At 33.3% G+C, this 10,707-nt stretch overlaps 1 protein-coding gene across 1 annotated transcript; it reads right to left on the minus strand.

Annotated features, from left to right (window-relative positions):
• Window positions 1-962: 962 nt before the first annotated feature.
• On the minus strand, window positions 963-7,048 carry LOC114395163 (receptor-like cytosolic serine/threonine-protein kinase RBK1). The gene is made up of 7 exons (XM_028356872.1): window positions 6,004-7,048; window positions 3,457-3,714; window positions 2,987-3,138; window positions 2,818-2,897; window positions 2,589-2,727; window positions 1,895-2,044; window positions 963-1,516 (listed from the first exon to the last, which is right to left on the minus strand). Exons 1-7 carry the CDS (start codon window positions 6,518-6,520, stop codon window positions 1,358-1,360), a joined length of 1,455 nt encoding a protein of 484 aa, XP_028212673.1. The 5' UTR covers window positions 6,521-7,048; the 3' UTR covers window positions 963-1,357.
• Window positions 7,049-10,707: the final 3,659 nt, after the last annotated feature.

Here is a 10,707-nt window from a genome sequence, read left to right on the forward strand (position 1 = left end):
CCTGTCTCGAAGGATATATGACCTCATAAAAGCAACTACAAGGTCTTGTAGTCATCATCTAATGAACAATTTTTTTAAGTTATATTTTTATTTATTATTTAATTTAATACATATAATTTAATTTTAATGTCCAGAATTTCAGGTAATCATGTCTGTGAGTACAAAGAATTTCATGTAATCATTTAGGTAGCCTTACATGATCATTGATTTATGTTCATGTACAATAAAAAGATTGAGCAAGAAAAGGTAGTTTTGATTTTTGAAGGTTATGGACCTATCTTATATCTTACATTGTGATAAGTCCTGTTTAGAGAGATAAAGACAGATACAAACAACTGTAGTGCTTAATCTAGTATTCCTAAAATTTAGGCGATCATGGATAACAAGTTTTCAATTGCTCCCTTGCTCTGCACGCTAGTTATCACGTCCTTCCAAGACGTTCAAATAACGTGGTTATCCTCATTGCTCTTTCATTTATGTCCTTCATTAACCGTGTTAGCTAATTTAGCTGTTTCCTGTTGGCTAAATTTTTTTTGGTGTTAACATAACTCTAAAATATTACATTAAAATATTCATAATGAAACTTTACTCTTATTTTTTCTTTTCATACTACATACTTTTTCTACATAATGGTAGAAGTTTTCATAATTATACTTCATGACATTACGTGAGAACAAGCCAAAGTAGATGATGATGCATGGTGGATGATTATGCAGTTTGGTCTTGGGCCTTTTAAATGTTTTGTTTGAGATTAAAACTATGTCTATTTTGAGTATTTTAGAACAAGCTACCTTGTATTCTAATATCTATCTTAAGGTGCTTAGTGTACTGTTTTATTTTGGAATTTGAGATCCCTTTGTTAATGCAGCTTGGCTGTACTTTTGCATTTTAATAAAATTGCATTGACCAAAAAAATTAGAAAAAGATATATTGGATAAATGAAAAAGGGAAGCATTTGAGAGTTTGGCAGATTTTGGTATTAAATTGTTTAAATGGCACCAGTCACTACAGGATCAAAAAAAGGTACAAATGCTCTCTGTTGCAAGATTTGTACATAGATTGTTTCTTTAAATATAGTTAGTTGTTCAGAGGCCTTTAGTCCTTAATGTTAGTCAACCATACAAACTATGATTGCTTCTTGAGAAATTATGCTCAGTACAAGTTCATGCCAATTTACAACCCTACGATATTTTGCCATGCCTAATAAAGGACCCCAGCTTGTGACATTGTCAACTTCACCCACAGGTGGACACTAACACACACCGCTACAAGTATTATTCCATAAGTTTTAATAGATATAGAGGGAAAACATGCAACCCCTAAAGGCAACATCAGCACATATAGCCCACGCAATGCATCACTCCATGAGTAATTGCTTGTGCCGATTGAGGTCGTTCAAATAATTAGAGCAAGTATAATCTTCTAGGTCACATGCATCTATCAAGAGTGATCTTGGAGCTGATGAATTTTGATTGAGTTCATTAGGCACCTTTTCCCCTTTTAGTAGCTGCACAACCTGTTGTTCCCAAAGAGGCAAGTCATTAAGTACCCCATTATAAAAACAATAGTAAATTAAACTAACTACTCCCGAAGATTCGTGAAATCACAAAAACTCTATCTGCTTACTAATCCCCATTAATTGTTTGATAAATATACATTGATGCTCCTTAATATTACACTAATTACTCCTAATTGTTTGAAAAATATTATACCGTACTTTTCTATACATTATAAATGTTAAAAAAGGAAGGAGAGTTTATGTAATTTCATAAAATCTCAATAGCTAGTGTAATTTATTTTAAAATAAAGGGGCTAGTTATTTTCTGACGGGCAATAGTGACACAATATGGCAACAGAGACTAAGCTGAATGAGGAAGGATGCTCATTTGTTTACCTGATTCATGTATGGCCGCTTAGAGGACATGTGATGGATACACAAGGAAGCCGTTGCCATGACACACTTCATTTCTGCGAGATCATATTTATCTTCTAATCTGGGGTCTACTATTTCTTCGATCAACTTTGCATCCAGCAGTGGTTTGGCCTTACCAAAGCACAACATGGTGTTAGTCTGTCTTTCTTATATAATTAGTATGCAAATGCAACCTATAATTTTATAAGCTGAGGTATGAACATCTTGATTTCCAACAAGAAAAATACTAGAAACACACTTTTTCAAAAATACTCCTTATTATTGACTGAAATTATTAGAAATCAATTTTTTTTTATTGATTTTACTTCTTATTTAATTAGTCTCCACCTATTAAGTTGATTTTTTTAATAAATTTAATGTGTTCAAAAATATGTTGCTAATACCTATCTTTTGTACAATCATGTTCAATCTAAGGACTCATTGGTTAATATTCTCAAAGACATTGATCACACTTATCTAGAAAGACAATTCACTTATACATGCCATAAATTCTACTTCATTTTTACAATCCTGTTTTCCTAATAAACTAAGGGAAAAATATATTTTTCTTCCATTAGCAATATTTTTTTCTTTGTTGGAACTATTTTACTAAGTGAACAAGAATAGAGACAAGGTAAGGAAACAGAGGACTTGAGTAGAGCTTTTGAAGACTTACCCATTTCACAAGACTTTCCCTACTATTTGAATCAACTGCACGACGACCTGTTATGAGTTCCAGTAACAAAACCCCAAATGCAAAAACATCAGTCTTCTCGTCAACAATTCCATGCATAAAGTACTCTGGAGCCAAATACCTGCAGCCATAAATCAACCAGCTTTTCAGAAAATGCAATTGCAGGGAGAAAAAAATATGTAAAAATGTTTAAAGATGCTGCAATGCCTACCCGAATGTGCCTTCTATTGGGAACACAACATGGTGGTCGCACTTATCTGCGAGCCACTTTGCCAAACCAAAATCTGAAATCTGCAGTTTATAACAGAAAGAATTGTTTACCTTTCCCCAAAAACAAAGATCAAGTTCACAATTTTATATTGTAGGCTCATACAAAGTACCTCAGCTTCATTATTTTCGTTGAGTAAAATGTTTGAGGCTTTGATGTCTCTGTGAATGATTCTTCTTGGGCAATCGTGGTGGAGATACTGCAATCCTTTTGCAACCCCAACAGCTACTTTAAACCTTATCTTCCACTCCAAACATTCAGAACCTGAAATGTTGAATGTCACCTCTATTAGCCATGTAAGACACCAACCCTTAACATTACTCTTAGTTCATTGGTAGCGTATATAACTCTGCCTATGCTACAAAGAGAAATACTGGGAACACACTTTCTAAGGCACTTTTGAATACACTCTTCTTTATCATGGGTCTCACATCATATTTAATGATTCTCTTTTCTGATTATGTAGTTTTCAATAAATTTTAACTAATTACAAAGAATGTGTCTGAAAGAGTGTATTAGAGAGTGTATTACAAAATATACAGAAGAGTTGAATTGTGAAGTGAGAAAGATTCAGCAATGTACCAAAGAGCAAAGAGGAAAGGCTGCCATGTGGGGCCAATTGTAGAACAAAGTAGAGACCATTGTCGATCCCAAACCCAATCAAGCGTGTTGCATTGGGGTGGTTAATGTGAGCAATGATTCCAAGTTCTGTCAAGAAATCACCAGCTCTGTCCTCGGCTTCTTTTTCATTCCTCATTATCCTCTTTACTGCTACAACTTGACCATCTGCTAAGTATCCTTTGTAGACTTCAGCATGACCACCTTTTCCAAGCAAGTTCTCTACAGAAACAGAAATTGTAAACTTGTAAAAGCAATATCTAAGAATGTTGTGCACATATGGTAATTCTCCTTGCATAGCAAATATATGAGATATATTTCGTTTTTCAGCCTTGGAATAATGTTACTTGAATAATTGATCATTCACCTTGGACTTGGATTAGTTACACAAAATGTTACATGTAGGAGTGTATACCAGTCAAGCTGTTAAAGTTTGGACTTGACTAATTAAACAAAATTTAGCTTGTACTTGACTTGCTAGTTCATTTATAACTTAATTATTTTTCTTTTACAAAATTATACTTAAATCATTTTTTAACTTTATTAATAATACTAGATAATAATCTACAAATACAAAAAATGTGCTTAACATGTGATACATGGAATTAAAAAAAATTAGACTATTACATTTTCAAAATTAATTCAATGTTTCTTTTTAAGAGACAAAAACACTTGATTTTTAGAATGAGTTATTCACCAGCCTTTACTGTCAAGCTTTTAAAGCTTTGGTTCAACTCATTTAAATAATCAAGTCTAATCTTAAGCTTGAATTTCTTTATTTAATTAAACAAAAGAGATTGAACGAGTATTTAACTAGTTAGTCTGAATAGTTTGGTTTATTTACCTCCCTAGTTGCACGGTTTTTATTTTTTTTTTCTTAAGGATTGCAAGTAAAATTAGATAAAAGCAAACGTGACAAGTCGCAACTTGTGTACCAATTATTTTGTGAAGTATATATATAAAATAAAATTAATGTTTTTGGTTAATCGGGTAAATTATTATTTGGCCTAAGGTTGAACGAGTTTTTATGCCAAGGATGGAAAACATATCAAATTCATCACTAATTTGCCATAGTGACGATAGCTACTAACTAGATCAAACTCAACAACAGTATTGTGATTACTAGAAATTACTAGTAGTCAATAACCACCACATGTTCATAATGTTTATCAAATAATGTGTGTTTGGTATTGTGAAAGTAAGAGAAGAGAGAAATAAAAAAAAAGGTATGAGTTTACACCTTTTTACTTCTCTGCAAAACAACAAAGAAATGGGCAATAGTAAAAATTAATTAATTATGAATTGTTGATAATCAATTGTCTTCAATTTTATATGTAACAATGATTGTTTGAAGAAGATAAATCATTTGTTCTAATTCCCTTTATCTTATTTGAATTCACCTCTATCTTATTTCTCATCTATTCTTTTTTATTTCTTACCAAAACACACTCAAATTCATGTATTACAAGAAATTATTAGATATCAATGACCACCGCATGTTCACAGTGTTGATCAATCTATATGCATGACACGTACTCAAATTTTTTAATTTACAAGAGAGTTAATCACATCCAATTACATCTCATGCAGATTACTAAATCTTCCCAAACCACCAAACCATTTCTCCTACTCAAGAAACTGAAACATGATGACATGTAACTAAGCACAATAAATTAAGGTAATCATGCAAATTCACGACCGTGGAACATGAGCCTTAAGCTTTCAAGTTTCAATTAGAAATCACTTATCACTGCTTTATAACATGTTAGATTGTTTCAAACCACTCCACCCAAAGTGTTTTTGGCAACTTAAGTTCAATCCAACCGAACTTGTGCACTCAACACTAATATCGATCTCAAACCTCATAATATTTTCTTTTTTGGTGAATACTTCTTTATAATTTAATGGTAGGTCTCAGAATCAGTTTGCTGTCATTCTCTGTTGCTAGAGACACATAATTTGGCCTCATCCCTAACCAAATCCAAAAGCACTGGCAGAATTTATAGTGCATGTTTAATTAAAGTGCATCAGCATGTTTACACGTACATACACCATAACATAAACTAACTATTTCAAAATACAATGAACTCTAGGCTGTTTAGTTACAGAGAATTAAATAGACATAACCTGTTACGTAAAAACATACAAATAATTATTTATATCACATATCTAACAACCATTTCAATTAAAGAAATAGTTATACATGGACAACTAGCTAATATCCTCAAACGTACAAATCATATCTTACCAACATTCTTATACTTCTTTTTCTTCTCTCTTTATCTCTTTAGATGTCAAGAGTTTTGATTTGAGTTTTCACAATCATTTTCGCAACCCAGAACATGTACAAAACATCCATTTTTCAAACAGTTCTTAACAAACTCTACGAAAACTCATCCACAAATCCCATAAAGTTTGGCCCCAAATAAAATCAACTAATTAACAACGCGCATGTTGAAAACAAAAAACAAAAAAACAAGAGTGCGTGTTTAGTTTCGCGTTGATTCATACCAGGGCTGAAATCGTCCGTGGCAACGGCAAGGTCAGCGTAACTGAAGTTCCTCCAAGAAGGCTTAGTGGAAATGCCATCAATGTTAATACCGCCATCGAAGTCATCGTCTTCATTCGCAGGCCGAATACGCGCCAACTTGTTCCTCAGGCTCTTCCTCGAGATCTCGTAGCTCGCTGCGAGCAACGGGATCGTCGAGAATCTCCTAACGGACTTGAACCTCAAAACATCAATCATCGCCCTCCACTGCTGGCTCTGAGCCTGGGCTGCCTGGTTCTGGCCCAGGCCCGGCGACCCCGGCCCACCGCCGTAGTTGCTGCTCCCCGTGCTGTCTGAATCCGTCCCCGAAATAGGAACCCCAAACACATCCCTCGGCGATGCCAATACGTCGTCGTCACAGGCAACCACCTCTTTCTTCTGGTTCTGGCCACCCATCGTCATCAACGTTAACTCAATCTTTCGGCTCCATTTCTTCTCTTTCATTTCCTCCCTCTTGCTCCTCCTCTCTATTCTCTCCATCTATAATTATAATAGTAATAGGAATAATGATAATAATAATAATAAAAAGAAAAAACAGCCAGACATTAACGTCGTACTGCTTGCATGGTTTTTCCTTTTCTTTAAGGACAAGCCATGTAACTTATTTTTTCATATGTGAATATTGTGGGGAGAGGGTGTGATTAACGTGTGTTCTCTGTTGTTGAAAGAAAGGACATCATGGTGAAGGAATATTAAAGTTAGGGTGCCTTTAGGAGGCATGGTATGCATTTGGTTGAATTGGTTTGGTTTTCCCCCCTCGAAGGGTTTACTCCTAATATTCCAATTAGTGCTAGCGGATCATGTCGACACCAAAAATGTGAAAGGAGGGGGGTGAGGATTTTCAACGTTGCAAATTCCTTGCCTCCTTTTCCATTTGGTGAGGGTGTGAATCGAGAAGGGTGGTGAATTGGATCAGAGGGGATAAGAAGAAGGTGGATTTAAAATTGGGATATCTTTGAGTGGTGGTTATTCTTAGGACGAGGAGAAGACGAGCATGAGAAAGACCGGCTCACGATGATTGGAATCTTTACTATATTTATACATCTGTGTCATTTGCTTCTATCCTTCTTTCGGCTTTTGGTTCCTTTTTATGTTTATTTTTATTTTTCAAAGCTCTAGCTAGGATTGCTATTCTCTTTAAGTTTTTGCTATTCCCACTCCCACGTGCGTTTAAAATAAATTGTATTTCTAAAATACCCTATTAACTGAAATATTTTTAATTGTATAAATTAAAAGCACACAACAATGAAATCATATTTTTATTGCAGTGTAGCTAGTACGATAAAACTTACAATAGAAATATGTTTTTGTTATATACTTTATACAATAAAAACTTATTTTTGTAGTTGGATTTTTTGGCACCCCTATAACGCAAAGCAAATAAGATTTTTGCTGTATACTTTATACAATGAAAATGTATTTTTGTTTCATTGCCAATCTTCATCACATAATATTACGAAAACACATTTTCATTGCCAACATAACAAAACATAAACACGTTCCCATTTTGTTTTGTGACAAGCATGTATCATGAGATATTGTATTTGAATTCTTGGACTCCTTTGTTCTCGATGATATTTTTTCGTACATTGTATATAGTTTTGATGGTTCTGACATTTGTCTCTTCTTGATTTTTTTATTGTCAACAAAAATGGCAAGGTTTGACCATGTTCTTTATAATTTGATCTAACAATGTTTTTTTGTTAACTGCTTAAAGCAACTAGCATACACAAGAATCAATAATGTTTTAAACACTCAGTGGCTATAAAAATTGCAAACTACAAGTAATTTCCATATGAAATCTCTCTCAAACCTCCCTTTTAATTTCAAGGGATACCCACATTTTTTGGTTCTAGTAGACTTGTGGGTTAACTTTTATTTATATTGCTTATACTTATCTCCCTTTTCACAAGCCAATAACGCAAAGGTCTTCCTCCAAGTTTTTGACCTTTCTATCACAATAATAAATGCAAGCTTGTTTTTGACTTCTCGAACCTACTTCTACAAATCATCACGCTTTGCAGAAACATAGAATCCATAGACTTTTTTCAGTAATAATGCACATGCATATTAAATCTGACTTATAAATTGAATCATTAATTATTCAATATACCTTGTTAGTGATGTAATATTCATAGTAATCAAGAAAATGAGGTTGGGGGGTCAATATCCAAACCATTATCATTTTCTTCAATCAGAATTCCCACCTCATTACCATTTGCTTGTATTGGATGCTCAAAAGCATCCTTGCTTGCTTCAATCATATTTTTCTAACCACTTGGCATTGTAACACCATCATCAATCAAAGTATTTCAACTCCCTTCCATTATTTATATTCTATAGTCAACCAAAAGGGATCAATGAGTTGATAAATCGTAAATGAATTACACAACTTAAATAAATAAAAAATTAAATCATGATTTCATTGTATATTTGGGTTGATACACGAAATGAAATCAGTGTTGTGTATCTCAACCCAAACATACAACGAAATCATGATTCCATTTGTGTCTTGGTTGAAACACATAATGGAATCACGATTCCGTCGTCTCTCAACAAAAACACAAGTTGAATCATGATTTTGTTTTTGTCTATGCCCAAATACATAATAGAATTTTGATTTCATTGTTCCCCCCAAGACATAAGAATCATGATTCCATTGCAACCAAATGCAGAAAATAACACATCCACAAAACGAATATGACATTGCTGAATGAGGTTCAAAATAGGAAAATTGGTTATTGAATGAGGTGTGATGCAAAAGCTACAAAAGGTGGGGTGTCAATTGTGGGATGATAAAGTGAGAGGGGAAGGGAAATTGAAGTGGTGTAAGGAATGGATGATGGGTAATTTTTTCACTTTACATTTTTTTTTTGAAATGTAAGGGTGAGAATGGCCAAAAAGTGGGGTAAGAATAACAATCCCTTTAGAAACTAATGAAAAAGATGATGAAACTCACAAACCAAGAGGGGGGGGGGTGAATTGGTTTCTAAATCAAATCAAACATAAAAAACTAGAGTTTTGATAAACCAATATTTAATCAATCACCCTTAACACAAAATCTTTTGTTAAAGTTTTTTCTTCAAAAAGATATTTTCTTTAACCTTCAGTAAATTGATCAAGACTATAATGAGAAAAAGATAAGATCAAGAGAAGATGTATACCAATTTTTATACTGGTTCACTCTCTATCTCTAAAGAAGCTAACCAGTTATCTAATCCAAAATTAATTAGATTTTCACTGTGCATATAAAATTCTTACAGGCAATCACAATTAATCTTAGTTCCTACCAGAAAAAGAGACTAAGGCACCTAACCCTAGCGTCCTTTGTGAATAAGAGCCTTTGAGAAACCTACCCTTAGCCTAAACTTGAAAAACATATTCTAGCATACCTTCATAAATTCATGCATATGCTAACAATATGTAAAACACATGAAAAACTGAATCAAGTAGAGACACAACCTGATCAGTCAAAAGCAAGAACCTTGCTTGAGTGAATGAGTGTCTTCTTGAACTCAAGAGAACTTCACAACTCACTTTTTACCATGAGATATTCAAAAAGGAAGTTTAGAGGTTGTGAGTTGCACACTTTTTCTAAGCACTTAATCTTTTCTTTCTTTCACTTATTTCTTTTCTGCATTCAAAAATGAGAACACAAGCTAGTTATTCATAAAAAAATTATAACCGTCTATAATTTGATTAAATATATAATGTAATCGATTATTTCAAGGAAGTAATCGATTATACTATCATTTCAATCGATTAAAGTGTTATTCCCATATCTGGAGAACTTTCAAGAACAATGTAATCGATTAGATTCTTGATGTAATTGATTAAAGTGTTCTTGATCACTTATGGGAACACTCTCAATAGAGAAGTAATCGATTACGATTATCTGGTAATCGATTAAAGCAGAGACTCATGAAAAACCAGGCATTGTCTTAATTGAATTGTGTAATTGATTATAGTTAACTTGTAATCGTTTAAACCGAAATGAGAATATCTTTGCAAGCTATAGACACTTATGTAATCTATTATGATTAGTCTTGTAATCGATTAAAACAAAGAGTTTTATGCACCGAAGAAGTTTCTAACTTATAGAAACAATCTTCTTTCCTCTATATGATGATGCATGATGTACACATAAAAATATAAAGACTAAGATGCAACAAACAAAACAACAATCAATACAAATGTCACTCAAAGAGTTGAGCATGTAAAAAGATAAAACTTCTTCAAGCTTCAAGGCTTAGTTTTCATGTTGCTCCCCCTATCTCTAAGAATCTCCCCCTTTTTGGCTTTGATGATGCCAAACTTGAATTGCTATTTGAGTGCATTTGGAGAGTCTTGAGAGTAGGAACTTTTCTTAGAAAACCTGAAAGTTTCTTAACACTAAGAGAAGTGTTAATTCATATCATCATCATCATTAGGTAGAGTTATATATGAATGTATGTATGCAATGCACTAATCCTTCCTAATGCAATGGTAATGTAATTTTTCTCCCCCTTTTGGCATAACAAGGCCAAAAAGTCACAGTTATTCATAAAATAAATAGACAAACATATGATGTGAACTGGGAAATAACATAGCATTTCATTCATTCAATAACAATTAAAATTTAATCAAACATCATGATAACTGATTAGAGATATAACGACAGGATTGAA

This window comes from Glycine soja, chromosome 18 (assembly GCF_004193775.1).
Source record: "Glycine soja cultivar W05 chromosome 18, ASM419377v2, whole genome shotgun sequence".
Classification (NCBI taxonomy): Eukaryota; Viridiplantae; Streptophyta; class Magnoliopsida; order Fabales; family Fabaceae; genus Glycine; species Glycine soja.